This window comes from Anomaloglossus baeobatrachus, chromosome 4 (assembly GCF_048569485.1).
Source record: "Anomaloglossus baeobatrachus isolate aAnoBae1 chromosome 4, aAnoBae1.hap1, whole genome shotgun sequence".
Taxonomy (NCBI): Eukaryota; Metazoa; Chordata; class Amphibia; order Anura; family Aromobatidae; genus Anomaloglossus; species Anomaloglossus baeobatrachus.
The window spans coordinates 34,317,822-34,334,685 of NC_134356.1; the positions used below are offsets into that span (position 1 = coordinate 34,317,822).

A 16,864-nucleotide genomic window follows, 5' to 3' on the forward strand; every position below is an offset into this window, starting at 1 on the left:
ATCCCTCTGTGACCCCCATTGAGCCTTTGACCAATGGGTTGTCTAATGGTGGCAGAAATCCCCCAATTTGGAGTATCCATCTGTCACTCTTATTATACCCCCAAGATGTGATGGTGAAAAACAATTGGATTGCCAAATGGTCTTGGAGGCTAAAATTTGACCCTTTGCGAAGTGACCCTCGCAATTCTATGTGTGCCCATGGACTACCATCACCACCTTTTAACACTAGAACTACTGAGGTAGTCATTTTGACTATTTTGCACCATGTATTTCTATATAGGTGTCACGAGTCCAGTAGTTCTAGTGTTAATACAAATTTTGCGAGGCATGAAAAAGGCAATCATTCACCCTTACGGTTAAAAATGTGGCGCAGGATTAAATAAAAAAACATTCTATTTTCCTAAAAACAGCGACACCCCTGTCTACAGGTTGGGTCTGGTATTGCAGTTCAGCTCCACTAAAGTGAATGGGGAGAGTTCTGATAACATGTTCATTTCTTTTACAGGCAACCGTGGTTTTATGGATGGGGCTTTAACCTCCCTCGTGGGCAGGCTTTATTAGACAAGTGGAACCTCATTCCAGAAGCTACAGACATCCTTATAACGCACGGACCGCCCCTTGGTAAGATCATCAAAATAATTAACAAAAATGAAAACACAAAGAAAACCCTGAGATCTCAACCTTTCAAAACCATGAAGATGCAGAGGTCACAGTCTTATCTAGGCCTTCTACCATGGTTATAAGTTGGGTACCTGTTACAGATTTTGATTTGTGGCCTAGGAGCTTTCAGTTACCGCTCTTAAATAAAAAAAAAAATCTCTTGTTGCTCTCCTGAAACAGCATCACCCCTGTCCATTGATTTTGTACGGTATTCCTGCTCTTCACTAGTGATGAGCGGGCACTACCATGCTCGGGTGCTCGATACTCGTAACTAGTGATGAGCGGGCACTACCATGCTCGGGTGCTCGATACTCGTAACTAGTGATGAGCGGGCACTACCATGCTCGGGTGCTCGATACTCGTAACTAGTGATGAGCGGGCACTACCATGCTCGGGTGCTCAGTACTCGTAACTAGTGATGAGCGGGCACTACCATGCTCGGGTGCTCGATACTCGTAACTAGTGATGAGCGGGCACTACCATGCTCGGGTGCTCGATACTCGTAACTAGTGATGAGTGGGCACTACCATGCTCGGGTGCTCGATACTCGTAACTAGTGATGAGTGGGCACTACCTTGCTCAGGTGCTCGATACTCGTTACTAGTGATGAGTGAGCACTACCATGCTCGGGTGCTCGGTACTCGTAACTAGTGATGAGCGGACACTACCATGCTCGGGTGCTCAGTACTCGTAACTAGTGATGAGCGGGCACTACCATGCTCGGGTGCTCAGTACTCGTAACTAGTGATGAGCGGGCACTACCATGCTCAGGTGCTCAGTACTCATAGCTAGTGATGAGTGTGCACTACCATGCTCGGGTCCTCAGTACTTGTAACTAGTGATGAGCGGGCACTACCATGCTCGAGTGCTCTGTACTCATAACTAGTGATGAGCGGGCACTACCATGCTCAGGTGCTCAGTACTCATAACTAGTGATGAGCGGGCACTACCATGCTCAGGTGCTCAGTACTCATAGCTAGTGATGAGTGGGCACTACCATGCTCGGGTCCTCAGTACTTGTAACTAGTGATGAGCGGGCACTACCATGCTCGAGTGCTCTGTACTCATAACTAGTGATGAGTGAGCACTACCATGCTTGGGTGCTCGGTACTTGTAATTAGTGATGAGCGGGCACTACCATGCTCAGGTGCTCGGTACGCGTAACGAACAGTTGAATGCAACTCATGTCCTGATCATAATAGCAGGAAATGGGGAACTAGAGCATTTTTCCGGAAGATCTTTTGGAAAAATACCCGAGTTCCCCATTGACTTCCATGATACATGAGTCGAGCCCATCTGAGCGTACAAATGTTCATTACGAGTACTGCGTACCCGAGCATGGTAGTGCTCACACATGACTATTCTTCACCTTTTAGCGAATAGCAGTGAACCAACTTTAGAGGTAATGCATATGAAGTGCTAAATTTATCCCTAAGTACTTGAAGGCCAATGCCTAGGGCGGCACTTTATTAGAGGCAGCATGACCTTGCATAAAAAGACTTTTTTTTCATCCCCTGCCTCTTTTAGGGCTTTAGACTACTCCCTAGACACTGATTGGCCAGTGCTTATGGTAGTGTTTTATGGGAGGCTCTGTGACCTTACATAAAAAAGGACTTTTGTTTCATCCCTTGCCTCTCACAGGACTTTTGACTACTCCTTACGCACTGATTGACCAGTGCCTAGGGCGCGTTTCATTAGAGGCGGTGTGACCTTACATAAAAAGGGGCATTTTTGCATCCCCTGCCTCTCGCAGGACTTTTGACTACTCCTTAGGCACTGATTGACCAGTACCTAGGGCGGCGTTTTATGAGAGGTGGTGTGACCTTACATAAAAAAGCATCTTTTTGTTATCCCCTGCCTCTTGCAAGACTTTTGACTACTCTTAGGCACTGATTGGCAAGTGCCTAGGGCGGCGTTTCATTAGAGGCGGTGTGACCTTACATAAAAAGGGGAATTTTTGTTATTCCCTGCCTCTTGGAAGACTTTTGACTACTCAGGCACTGATTGGCCAGTGCCTAGGGCGGCGTTTTATGAGAGGCAGTCTGACCTTACATAAAAAAGGACTTTTGTTTCATTCCATGTCTCTCGCAGGTCTTTTGACTTCTTCCTAGGCACTGATTGGCCAGTTGTTAGGGCGGCGTTTTATTAGAGACAGTGTGACCCTACCTAAAAAGGGCATTTTTTTTCATCCCCTGCCTCTCACAGGACTTAGCCACTGATTGGCCAGTGCCTAGGGCGGCATTTTACTAGATGCGGTGTGACCTTACATAAAAAAAAGGATCTTTTTGTTATCCCCTGCCTCTTGCAAGACCTTTGACTACTCAGGCACTGATTGGCCAGTGCCTAGGGCGGCGTTTTATGAGAGGCAGTCTAACCTTACATAAAAAAGGACATTTTTGTCATCCCCTGCCTCTCACAGAACCTGATCCAACAAAGTGAAGCTATAGAGGTGAATAATTGTGGGACCAAAAAAGGCTTTGTTTCCCAGCTTCTTACGCCAGTAGCCCACATGGTACCTGGTATTACTGCACACCACAGACTTGCAGCACAATAATGCCATAAGTAGCAGTGTAAGTGGCCCTTTAATAGAGGTGAATTCAGGCAGCCTGATCTATATATACGTCCCCGTGCCTAAGAGCAGGCGTGACGCAGCTTCCGGAGGGGCCCCTTTAAGACCCGCTGCTATATTTTGCCATATTAAAATAACTGCATTTGATCATTTTTCGCAGCACCAGAGCGTTACAATCCCCCCGGACATTATGATTTAGTGAATCTGGGCTGCAGCATTTCGGAGGCGGTTTCGTCTTTTTTGTCTTCCTCTTGATGGCAGCTGCTTTTGAAACTGATGATAAATTTGGAAGCGCAGAAAGAAAACCAATGAGCTCCGTTCTATAGGACGCGACTGTCGGGGAACAATTATCCTCGTATTTACAGGATGTAAATGACGCTGATGAAATTGCTCGGCGCTGACTGACTGTCATCCGGCATATTGTCCCGGTTAACCTCTGCGCTGCCGGCGCAGACTGTGACAATCACATTCCATATGAATGTTATAGTAAATTCTTATTTCATATGAGTTGGGTCATGTAACCAAAAAGCGGTGTGGAGGTGGCGTAAGAGGGGGGGGACAACTTACAGGTGATTTTTATTATTTTAACTCCTTCCCAATCCTCAAGATTAAGCTTTGAGACAAAATTCCCCAAATTTTGGATTTTCCAGAATCCGACCGTCACCATAGTAGAGCCAAAGGATGGCAAAAAGAGGGGGGGATCTGGGACACCATCGTTACAGTCTGGCTCTGATGAATACCATGGATATCCTGTGGACAGGGTTAATATGGTTTTTAGATGAAGGCAAACATGGTTTTTTTTTCATAATGCCGTACTATGCCTTTAAAATAAGAGATAGGGGTGGGATCAGGCCACTGCACCCCAAGCCACCCTCTTGGGATGCAATCTCAATGTGCCTATAGGGGGTGAAATTAGCCACCTGCCCCTCAAACCACCCCCTTGGGATGCAATCTAAATGTGCCTATAGGGGGGTGGGATCAGTCCACTGCCCCTCAAACCACCCCCTTGGGATGCAATCTCAATGTGCCTATAGGGGGGTGGAATCAGCCAACTGCCCCCCAAACCACCCCCTTGGGATGCAATCTCAATGTGCCTATAGGGGGGTGGGATCAGCCCACTGCCCCCCAAGCCACCCCCTTGGGATGCAATCTCAATGTGCCTATAGGGGGGTAGGGTCAGCCCACTGCCCCCCAGAACCACCCTTTTGGGATGCAATCTCAATGTTCCTATAGGGGGGTGGAATTAGCCCACTGTCCCCCAAGCCACCCCCTTGGGATGCAATCTCAATGTTCCTATAGGGGGGTGGAATTAGCCCACTGTCCCACAAACCACCCCCTTGAGATGCAATCTCAATGTGCCTACATGATGCTATGGCAGTAGGAGGCTTTACAAGTGAGTCCAAGGCTGCGTATTAGTACACCTAAAGGTAGTTGAAGTCCAGTGCCTAAGGCGGCGCTTTATAAGTGGCGGTGCAACCTTGTTTTCAGCCACTGTTTCACTTTGGACGTCTGAACAGATCCAGTAGGAGGAGGCTCAAGAGGTGAATGATGATGTGGCCAAGGGAGCCATTGTTTGCTGGCGCCGCAAACCGGCTCTGTTATTTCTTTCATTGTCTATAGGACTGACAATGGGTTCACTTGGGTGTACTAAACTAATGTCAAAGGTGTGTCATGTGTGACATACAGTCATGTGGTTACTGGCCATCTAAAGTCACAGCTTCTAGCTGTGCAGAAACCTCCCTGACTTTCCATTATTCCTGTTTGTGTCAGTATTCATTAGTATAGGTAACTTTCCTGCTGGATACATCTCTCTCCCTTTTGGACCCAGCAAGAGCTCGACTTCCACCCAGCTGTTGATTGTCAGTATTCCTTTGGTGCTTAAATACCCCTTCCTTTGTACTGGTATTCGGGTGATATTTTCAATTCCTTTAGGCCAAGGCTGCAAGCAGGTGGCTTGTACTCCTCTGTGGTATCGTTGCTGAAAACTTTGCTGAACTTCTACCTGAGTGATCTAATGATAAGTAGTTCATGCTTTCCCCTTGTGTGTCCTCTATAGTTGTTTAGTGGGATTGACAAAGAGCTCATCCCACCCGTTCCCTATTTAGGGTCCAGCACTAGGGATACCTAGGGTCAGGTATCCGGCTTGGCGCATAGGTGTGGAACCTATCTAGGGTGGTGAGGGACCCCAGGGACCAGCAGTAGGTTAAGTCAGAGGTCACCATCTTCCCTCTCCATAGGCACAGGGTTTCCCTTCCCTATCGCCGTGCACTTGGTACCCCGTACCTAGCGTGACAACTAATAGATGTACTAATATGGGAGACTTAGGGGTGCCCTTGTATGAGTACCCTATTATTACGTTATAGGGGTGATGAGGTGAGACATTCTAACCCCTTAGATGCCGCAGTTACCAATGACCGTAGCATTTAAGCGGTTTGGCAGGAATCTAACCTTTAGCTGATCTGCTTGTAGATCGGACACCGTGGTCATTGTGACATCTTGGTACGGCTCCGGTACGTTGTTGGCATTAACATTTTATATTTTCATTGCAGGATTTTTGGATTGGGTGCCGAAGAAATTACAGCGAGTGGGATGTGTAGAGTTATTAAACACCGTGCAGAGGAGGGTTCAGCCCAGGCTACATGTGTTTGGTCACATACATGAAGGTATGAACATGTTACTATTGCCATACAATGCTAGTGTGATCAAATCCGCCTTTTTGCATGTTTTCCCCCCAAAATTTGAGAAGTTATTCTTCATGAATTTACTGTCTGGGATCTACTCAGACACCAGAGCATGAAAAATGTAATGTGTAAAAAAAAATTAGAAATCTCTATACTCACCGCTCACCTATCCCGCACCTACGCTCCTCACCATCAACTAGTCAGTCTTTGCCACATCTTCTGTTCCTGATCACCCTATGAGAGAATACAATCCATTTTGTATTCTCAAAGAAACCATCTTTTCCTATAACTGAGCTAATACTGATGGGCAGAGAAGTTTCACATTTCTATACACACTCTTATGGCTCTTATTGGTGCATAGTTCTGAAGAGTTATTTCTTTGTTTGAGGTACTATATAAACTGGTCACATAATGTAATAAAGCAGAAACTTTCAGTACACCACAAAGTGTCTGTGTTGCAATGAGTTCGAGTTTCACATTTCTATACACACCCCTGCAGTTCTTATTGGTGCATAGTTCTGAGGAGTTATTTCTTTGTTTGAGATACTATATAAACTGGTCACATGATGTAATAAAGCAGAAAGTTCCAGTACACCACAAAGTGCATGTGCTGCAATGAGTTCCCGAGTTTCATATTTCTATACACATCCCTGCAGCTCTTATTGGTGCATAGTTTTGAGGAGTTATTTCTTTATTTGGGGTACTATATAAACTGGTCACATAATATAATAAAGCAGAAACTTTCAGTACACCACAAAGTGTGTGTGCTGCAATGAGTTCCTGAGTTTCACATTTCAATACACACCCCAGCGGCTCTTATTGGTGAATAGTTCTCAGGAGTTATTTCTTTGTTTGAGATACTATATAAACTGGTCACATCTATTATATAAAGCTGAATGTGTGTATGTGTGTCCGCTAAAGGAATTCACACTGTTGCATGTACAGTCACGAAATTTTGCACAGACACTCCATTTGACTCAGGGAATGTCATAGACTATGTTTTGAGGGGAAATTTTAACCCTGCACTTTACAGTTATTCACCAAAAAACCTGCCTCCATTAAAGTCAGTGGAGCTGGGAACCACAGAGCAACCAGAACTTCAGAAGAATGCACAGCCACACCCTTAAATGGACTGTTGGCATGTAACAATGCAGCCATGGGAAGAGACAGACAAAGACAGAGAAAAAGACAGACAGGCAGGGACAGAGACAGACAGGGAAAGAGACAGAGAGAAAGATACAGACAGGCAGAGAGACAAAGAAACAGAGACACAAATAGACACAGATAGACACAGACAAAGAGACAGACAAAGAGACAGAGAGGGAAATAGACAGACAGGGAAAGAGACAGACATGGAAAGAGGCAGACAGGGAAAGAGATAGGGAGACAGACAGGGAAAGAGAGACAGACAAAGAGATAGAAACACAGACAGGGAAAGAGATAGACAGACAAAGAGAGACAGACAGAGTGACACAAAGGGAGACAGACAGAGACTGGGAGAGAAACAGAGAGACAGTTACTATTCTGGGCAACACTGGTTACTATAGCTAATGATGTAATATAGCAGAAAGTTCCAGTACACCACAAAGTGCATGTGCGGCAATGAGTTCCTGAGTTTCACATTGCTATACACACCCCTGCAGCTCTTATTGGTGCATAGTTCTCAGGAGTTATTTCTTTGTTTGGGGTACTATATAAACTGGTGACATGATGTAATAAAACAGAAATTTTCACTATTCCACAAAGTGTATGCGCTGCAATGATTTCCCGAGCGCTCGTAAAACAAATCTTACTAATTTGGAGTTCCAATGGCATAGAAGGAGTGTATTTCACTGACTCCCCCACCGCTCACGCTGGAATCCCTGGGCCCGGGAGGGTTCTGCGCAACTGCGCCACGACCTCCTGCGCACATGTGCTGAACTCTTCCGAGCCTCATGAAAGCTGGAAGTTCCTGGGATTCTTGCCCAAGTGGTGGGTGATCAAAAGATTCGGTGAGGACCGGACGGGTGGCGGTGAGAAGCGAAGGGCTGGAGAGTATAAGGATTTGATGGCCCTTTATGGTCCAGAAAAATGGTGGACAGAAGCCATTGAAAAGGATTACATGGGTCCCTTACGGATAAAACACCCTAAATTGTATTGTGTTTCTTATGTTATAGGTTATGGCGTCATGGCAGATGGAACCACCACATACGTCAACGCCTCTGTATGTACGGTCAATTACCAGCCGGTAAATCCTCCCATAGTTATCGACTTGCCAAACCCAAGGAACACGTGATTCATGCATAGTGTGCATCATCATCCTCCTCCTCACCAGCTGGGCCATGGGTGCCGCACACATGCGTGATGTAAATACCAGCGCTGAATACGCACTATTTCTATGGGATTTGCAGGTGGACATTTGTTTTTGTGCAATCCCGTAGCATGAAAATCATTACCAAGCTAAACCTGACATCAACCAATCAGACGTTGCCATTGAGAGAACTGTGATGTCATAATGATGTCATCAGGCTGCACATAAGTCGATATCTATGGATTACCATGATGCTGCTGCTGCTATGGTTATTTAAAAGCACAGTAACTGTGATAAAAAAAAAATCTAAAAAAATAAAACTTTTTTTCATATACTGTAGAATAAGCAAGAAACAAGGAAACGGACATTAAGCGCCGAAAAATGACGAGGACCTCTTATATTCTCCTGATGGGCTGCTCAGCTGCTAAGGGGTTAACTCTAATGGGACTGTTTTATATACGTTGACTACTTCTTCGCCATCTCTCGCTGGTGGCACCAGTGCTGCCGAGCCCGAGCCGCCTGTTTTGCAAGCACAATTCTCGTTAGTCGTGTTGGGCTGAATTCTTCATTTCATTATGAATGCAAAAAAAAAATAAAAATTTTTTTTTTGTTATTTTATGTTGTTTTTTCTGTATATAAATAAAAAGAAAATCTGCAATGACGTGAGAAATTCTGATTAATGTAAAGTTATGCCTCAATGTACAATTCACTCAACGTCCTTCAAAACATCTCGATTGATTCAGTATACAATATATATGAACAATTCAGAACAACATATAGACCCTGTGGAGCCTAAAAGCTCATCAAAAAGCACAATTCCACCTGTTTTGGAGGTAGAAATGGGCCCCCCTACCTCCTGGGCCCCGGTGTTACTGCACAGGCTGCACCACTGATATGTCCACCCCTGGTATAAGTGCCATGTGCCGATATCCCCGCACTTACACTCCTTAACTGCTGACAATGAGGTTAATATTGGTTGTCTGAAAAATGTTCTGCAGAGCTGAATGCTCTTTGGGAATCATCAAGATCCACTGCTGCCGGCTACTCTGCAATTGGCAATGAATGATGTCCCAGATCTGCCTGATGGGAGACAAGTCTGAAGATGCTGTAGGCCATAGTAGCACATTTAGGCCACACAAGACCATGGGCCTGGTGTTGTTTTGAAAAATGTCTCCTAGGACACTTTGGATAAATAGCCGTAACACTGGTTCTACCACGAGCTGTTAGGGAACCTGGTTTGACGTCCTGAGTGTGCTTAATGGGAGACAAGTCTGGAGATGCCGCAGGCCATAGTAGCCAATTTAGGCCACATAGGACCATTTTGCCTGGTGTTTTGTTGAAAAATGGCACCTAGGGCACTTTGTAGAAATATTTGCAACCCCTGTTCTACTACATCAGAGTAACTCTGAGCTATTAGGGAACCTGGATTCACGTCCCAGATGTGCTCAATGGGAGACAAGTCTGGAGATACTGTAGGCCATAGTAGCACATTTAGGCCATATAGGACCATGTGGCTTGGCGTTGTGTTGAAAAATGTCTCCTAGGACACTTTGCATAAATAGCCGTAACACTGGTTTTACCACGCGCTATTAGGGAACCTGGATTGACGCTCCAGATGTGCTCAATTGGAGACAAGTCTTGAGATGCTGCAGGCCATAGTAGCACGTTTAGGCCACATAATACCATGTGGCCTGGTGTTGTGTTAAAAAATGGCTGCTAGGACACTTTGTAGAAATATTCGCAACCCCTGTTCTACCACATCAAAGTAACACTGAGCTATTAGGGAACCTGGATTCACGTCCCAGATGTGCTCAATGGGAGACAAGTCTGGAGATGCTGTAGGCCATAGTAGCACATTTAGGCCAGATAGGACCATGTGGCCTGGCGTTGTGTTGAAATATGGCTCCTGGAACACTTTGGAGAAATAGCCGCAACACTGGTTCTACCTCCAGCTGTTAGTGAACCTGGATTGACGTCTCAGAAGTGCTCAATGGGAGAGAAGTCTGGTGAGGCTGCAGGCCATAGTAGCACATTTAGGCCACATAGGACCATTTGGCGTGGCGTTGTGTTGAAAAACGGCTCATGGGACACTTTGGAGAAATAGCCACAACACTGGTTCTATCATGAGCTATTGAAATCTCAGATGTGCTCAATGGGAGGCAAGTCTGAAGACATTGTAGGCCGTGGTAGCACGTTTAGGCCACATAGAACCTTTTAGCCTGGTGTTATGTTAAAAAATGGCTCCTAGGACACTTTGGAGAAATAGCTGTACATATCAGAGTAACGCCGAGCTGTTAGGGAGCCTTAATTAAAAACTAGAGGCGTCCGGCTACCATACATTATTCCACTATACACCATAGTCCTTGGAGTAGGACCAGTGTGACATTAACTCATGAAGGCCTCTTCATAGTGTTGCCCACATGGTCTCTTCAGGTTTGAAGAATCCATTTGGTAGTGCAAGTTTCATTAAATGTCACCTACCCAGTGTCTACACAAACCATCAGAAGGTGTTTACATGACATTGGGTTGTAAGCCAGATGTCCAGCTACAGTTCTTCCATTGACCTTATTCCACCGCTCTCAAGTGGTATCATGGTGCTGAGCAAGTAATCAAAGGTTGGAATGGAGGTCTACCGTCTACCTTTTCAGCCATGAATATGGTTTTTTTTGGATACAATGATTGGTTTGGAGGTCAAAACCCTTGAAGGGGCCTTCAGGAGAGAATGTGAAAGTCTCACATGAAAATGTCCCAGGAGACATTTTTCATCACAACACAAGGACGCATTTTGCTCATGGTAATGTGAGCAGCCTATGAGACCCAAACGTTCTACCATGGATACAGAATCTCCGGACTTGTCTTCAATCAAGCACATCTGGCGCGTCATTGGTCGTAAATTATAAAGGAAGCTGCCAGCAGTGGATCTTGATGATTTGCCCAAGTGCATTCCTCAGACAACCATTGATAGCATCCAAGGCTTTAAGTGCCAGGATTTCCGCATGTGATCTCATACTCCATATTGATTAACTCGAGAGGTTTTGATGATTTCTTTTCCATTTTTTCATCATTGCACATCATTAACAAGCCTAACCATCCTATGATTTCCATCATCTGACGAATTTTTCCTTCTTGATGTGGCAAATGCAATGCCGAGGAGTGAATATTCCCAATCTATATAACAAATGGAGTCACTACGGAAATACATTACTTAGCACATAACAATATCTGCAGAAACATACAAAGTTATCAGTCAGAAAAGTAAATGTAACCATCAATAATCAATAAAATAAAAGCTAGTCTAGCCTTTCATTCTAATAGCACACGCACATATTATTAGTATGTATACGCACACACCATACCATAAACCAAAAATATGTACATAAAGTGCTCAGTATACTGTAATGAACAAGAATTCAACTACAGGTAAGTCTAATTATTCATTAATCAGGTGTCCAGCAAACTATAAGCGGCCAAAGTTTAAGAAAGTAAAACCCTTCCTATTTCATGCTGTCAGGAATGTCACCACATGAAAGAGAAATGCAAGTTCACTGCATTTAGCTAAACAAGTAGAATGCCAAACTGGGGTGTTTCCTGTAACACAAAGGAATGGCATGCATGCGTGTCATCTATGAAGGAAGCCTTTCCTAAAGTCCATGCCTACAAAAAACCTGCCTACAATTTGCTAGGGCCCATGCTGAAAAATAGGAAGCCTGGAACTCTATATTCTGGAGTGATCATACCAAGATAAATGCTTTTGGAATGGATTGCTTCAAAACTACAGTGGTGTGAAAATTTTTTAATTAAAAATTCAACCACAGGTAGGTCTAATTATTCATTAATCAGGTGTTCAGCAGACTATAAAAAGGTCAAAGTTAATAACGAGAAACCCTTCCTATTTCATGATGTCAGCAATGGCACCACATGAAAGAGAAATGTCCCAACACTTGAGAAAGAGTATAATAACAATATTATTATTATGAGAAGATCAGCAAAGCTTTACTTATTTCAGAACACTGTAGCAAAAGTGACACAAAAATGTAACAAGGATGGAACTACAACCCTCTCACGGAGATGTTCAGGCCGACCGTCAGAAGTTAACATCTAAACAGGAGTGTCTTCTGATGAAAGAGGCTGAAGAAAATCGACTTGCACATTCACTGCATTTAGCTAAAGAAGTAGAAAGCCAAACCAGGGTGAGTGTTTCCTGTGACACAATACGGCGTACACTACAAAGGAATAGCATGCATGGGTATGATTGCCCCCCAAAACCTAATAACTGTTTGGACCACCCTTAGGAGCAACAACTGCAATCAAGCGTTTGCGATAACTGGCAATGAGTCTTTTACAATGCTCTTGTGGAATTTTGGCCACTCATCTTTGCAAAATTGTTGTAATTCAGCCACACTAGAGTTTCCGAGCTTGAACCAGTTTTTTAAGGTCATGCCACAACATCTCAATCGGATTTAGGCCACTCCAAAAATCATAATTTTGTTTTTCTTAAGCCATTCAGAGGTGGACTTGCTGTTGTGTTTTGATTCATTGTCCTACTGCATAACCCAATTGTGCTTCAGCAAGAGGTCACGAGCAGATGGCTGGACATTCTCCTTCCAGATTCTTTGGTAGGCAGAAAAATTCATGGTTCCATTTACCGCAGAAAGTCTTCCAGGTCCTGAGCAGCAAAATAGCCCCAGACCATTATACTACCCCCACCATATTTTACTGTAGGTATGATGTCCTTTTCTGAAATGCGGTTTTACTTCTACACCAGATGTATTTTGACACACACCTTCCAAAAAGGTCTCGTCAGTCCACAGAGCATTCTCCCAAAAGTCTTGCGGATCATCAAGATATTTTCTGGCAAAACTGAGATGAGCCTTTATATTCTCTTTGTTCAGCAGTAGTTTTCGTCTTGGAACTCTGCCATGGAGGTCATTATTGACCAGTCTCTTTCTTATGGTAGAATCATGAACACTGATTTTAACTGAGGCAAGTGAGGCCTGCAGTACTTTGAATGTTGTTGTGGGGTCTTTTGCAACCTATTTGATAAGTCAATAACGTGATTTTGGGGTAATTTTGGTCGGTCGGCCACTCCTAGGAAGGTTCACCACCTTTTCATGTTTTCGCCATTTGTGGATAATTGCTCTCACTGTGGTTCACTGGAGTCCCAAAGCTTTATAAATGGCTTTATACCCTTTTACAGAATAATAGCTCTCAATTACTTTGTTTCTCATTTGGTCCTGAATTTCTCTGCGGCATGACGTCTAGTTTCTGAGGTTCTTTTGTTCTACCTCACTTTGTCAGGCAGGTCCTATTTAAGTGATTTTTTTTATTGAGAACAGGTAGGGAAGTAATCAAGCCTGGGTGTGGCTAGGGAAATTGATCTCAGCTTCCCAAATATGTGACAAACCATAGTTAATTTATGTTTCAAGGGGGGGGCAATCACTTTTTTACACAGGGCCCTGCGTGTTTGTTCCCCCCTACCTTTAATAATAAAGACCTTCATTTATAAACTGCATTTTGTATTAATATTTAAATTTGTTTGGTGATCTGAAATATAAAAACATAAGAAATCAGAAAGGGGGCAAACATTTTTTCACAGCACTGTATATGGCATCACAAAGGTGAGGAGTACAAAAACAAAATGCTTGGTGCCAACAGTGAAAAATGGTGGTGGTGTCCTTACGTGGGGCTGCATGATGTCTACTGGTGGTACAGAGCTACATTTCATTGGTATCAAGAATTAACAGGTGTACGTCTCTATATAGAAAGAAAAGATGCTCTGTGCCCTTGGTAGACGTGCACTTTTCCAATATGACAATGATCCAAAACACACATTACAAGTCTATCATTCTATGATTCTATGACATCTGTTGAATTTCTGTAGAAGAACAGGGTGAAAGTGGGCCAGAGGCCAAGTGTCTCCTGATCTGAACCCAACTGAATTCTGAAAAGACAAGTTGTCATCACTCTGTGCCCTTGGTAGACGTGCACTTTTCCAACGTGAAAAATGATCCAAAACACACACATCTGTTGTATTTCTGAAGAACAGGGAGAAAGTGACTCAGTGGCCAAGTGTCTCCTGATCTGAACCCATCGAACACCTATGGGGAATTCTGTCAGCTCCAACTCCATCTCCAAATCAAAATATAACACATACCCCACAACCAACAAAGGCAAAGTTCAGCTCCTGCAATTTCCACATAACTATATACTGACTAAAACAAAATATAAATGTATGGTGTCGGAAGCATCCCACCACCAGGAAAGGGGACAACTAGGCTAAGGCTCAAATGACTTCAAAGAAAACCGGCCCTACGTGTGCCCAGTCTCCCGTTTTCCAGAGATTGTACCTTCACCAAGTCAACAAGTATGGTCCTACTCACATTGTCCACCAGGAGGATTTTCCATTATCTAAATTCCAAGCAAACGGATTCCCTATTTTCCCTGGCAGTGATATCGGCATAACTCCTGCCACCACTGGTCGGTAGGGGGAGCAATGTATTACATTTGCCACAACAACATTACAATTACACCACCACCTCACCGTACAACACACCAGTACCCACACCCCTATTCTCTCCCTTAGGCTAAGTTCACACTTCCGTTGTTTTGCATCAGTCACATGCGTCGCTTGACGCATGTGACTGATGCGCTGTACAACGGATGACAACGGATGACAAAGAACAGAATTCTTTGTCGGATTCCGTTGTGTGCGGGGGGCGGACTTTGGGGACTGCAGGACAGGTGAGTGTGAGTGTAAGTGTGAGAGAGTGTGTGTATGTGTGTGTGTGTGTGTGTGTGTGAGAGAGAGTACACATGCTGAGTGCGGGAGGGGGTGGAGCCGAGCGGTGAAGTGTCGGGCTCCGTGCACAGCCAGGGTAAATATCGGGTAAAAGCAAAGCACTTTTTGCTTGGTTACCCGATATATATCTTGGTTACCAGCATACACCGCTGGGCTCCCTGCACCCGTAACCAGTGTAAATACCGGGTAACTAACGAAAGCGCGTTGCTTAGTAACCCGATGTTTATCCTGAGCGCATGCGCAGCGAAATCCAACGGATTCCACTGCACAAAAAACGTTACATGCTGCGTTGCTCCTGCCCGGCGGTCAGTCAAAAAATGACTGACCGCAACGCAGCATCATCAGTCACAATCCGTCGCCAATAGAAGTCTAAGGGGAAAAACTGGAATCCTGCAAAATATTTTGCAGGATACCATAATTCCTCAAGGCGACGGATTGTGACTGATACAAAACAACGGAAGTGTGAACTTAGATGAAAGCAGACATCAGGTGAAGTCTTGGTTCTCGGAGCACACAGCAGCACAAAAGTGACTACACCATTAATTACCACAGTGAGCAACCACTGAATAGAGCTGCACTCACTACTCTGCTAGCGCAGTCACTGTGTACAGACATTACATTACTTATCCTGTACTGATCCTGAGTTACATCCTGTATTATACTCCGGAGCTGCACTCACTATTCTGCTGGTGCAGTCACTGTGTACATACATTACATTACTTATCCTGTACTGATCCTGAGTTACATCCTGTATTATACTCCAGAGCTGCACTCACTATTCTGCTGGTGCTGTCACTGTGTACATACATTACATTACTTATCCTGTACTGAGCCTGAGTTACATCCTGTATTATACTCCAGAGCTGCACTCACTATTCTGCTGGTGCTGTCACTGTCTACATACATTACATTACTTATCCTGTACTCATCCTGAGTTACATCCTGTATTATACTCCAGAGCTGCACTCACTATTCTGCTGGTGCTGTCACTGTGTACATACATTACATTACTTATCCTGTACTCATCCTGAGTTACATCCTGTATTATACTCCAGAGCTGCACTCACTATTCTGCTGGTGCTGTCACTGTGTACATACATTACATTACTTATCCTGTACTCATCCTGAGTTACATCCTGTATTATTATTATTATTATTATTATTATTATTATTTATTATTATAGCGCCATTTATTCCATGGCGCTTTACAAGTGAAAGAGGGTATACGTACAACAATCATTAACAGTACAAGACAGACTGGTATAGGAGGAGAGAGGACCCTGCCCGCGAGGGCTCACAGTCTACAGGGAATGGGTGATGGTACAATAGGTGAGGACAGAGCTGGTTGCGCAGTGGTCTACTGGGCTGAGGGCTATTGTAGGTTGTAGGCTTGTTGGAAGAGGTGGGTCTTGAGGTTCCTCTTGAAGCTTTCCACGGTAGGGGAGAGTCTGATGTGCTGAGGTAGAGCGTTCCAGAGTATGGGGGATGCACGGGAGAAATCTTGTACACGATTGTGGGAAGAGGAGATAAGAGAGGAGCAGAGGAGATCTTGTGAGGATCTAAGGTTGCGTGCAGGTAGGTACTGGGAGACTAGGTCACAGATGTAGGGAGGAGACAGGTTGTGCATGGCTTTGTATGTCATGGTTAATGTTTTGAACTGGAGTCGTTGGGCGATGGGAAGCCAGTGAAGGGATTGGCAGAGTGGCGAGGCTGGGGAGTAGCGAGGGGAGAGGTGGATTAAGCGGGCTGCAGAGTTTAGGATAGATTGGAGGGGTGCAAGAGTGTTGGAAGGGAGGCCAGAGAGCAGGAGGTTGCAGTAGTCGAGGCGGGAGATGATGAGGGCATGCACTAATGTTTTTGCAGAT

General features: G+C 44.5%; 1 protein-coding gene across 2 annotated transcripts in view; it reads left to right on the forward strand.

Annotated features, from left to right (window-relative positions):
• MPPED1 (metallophosphoesterase domain containing 1) overlaps positions 1–8,861 on the forward strand; it is a 96,862-nt gene extending 88,001 nt beyond the window's left edge. For both annotated transcript variants that reach the window (XM_075342162.1, XM_075342163.1), the window contains 3 exons: positions 506–621; positions 5,779–5,892; positions 8,067–8,861. In XM_075342162.1, the coding sequence (XP_075198277.1) occupies positions 506–621; positions 5,779–5,892; positions 8,067–8,185 (349 nt within the window). In that variant the 3' untranslated portion in view covers positions 8,186–8,861. The remainder of the gene's footprint in view (positions 1–505; positions 622–5,778; positions 5,893–8,066) is intronic.
• The last annotated feature ends 8,003 nt before the right edge of the window (positions 8,862–16,864 follow it).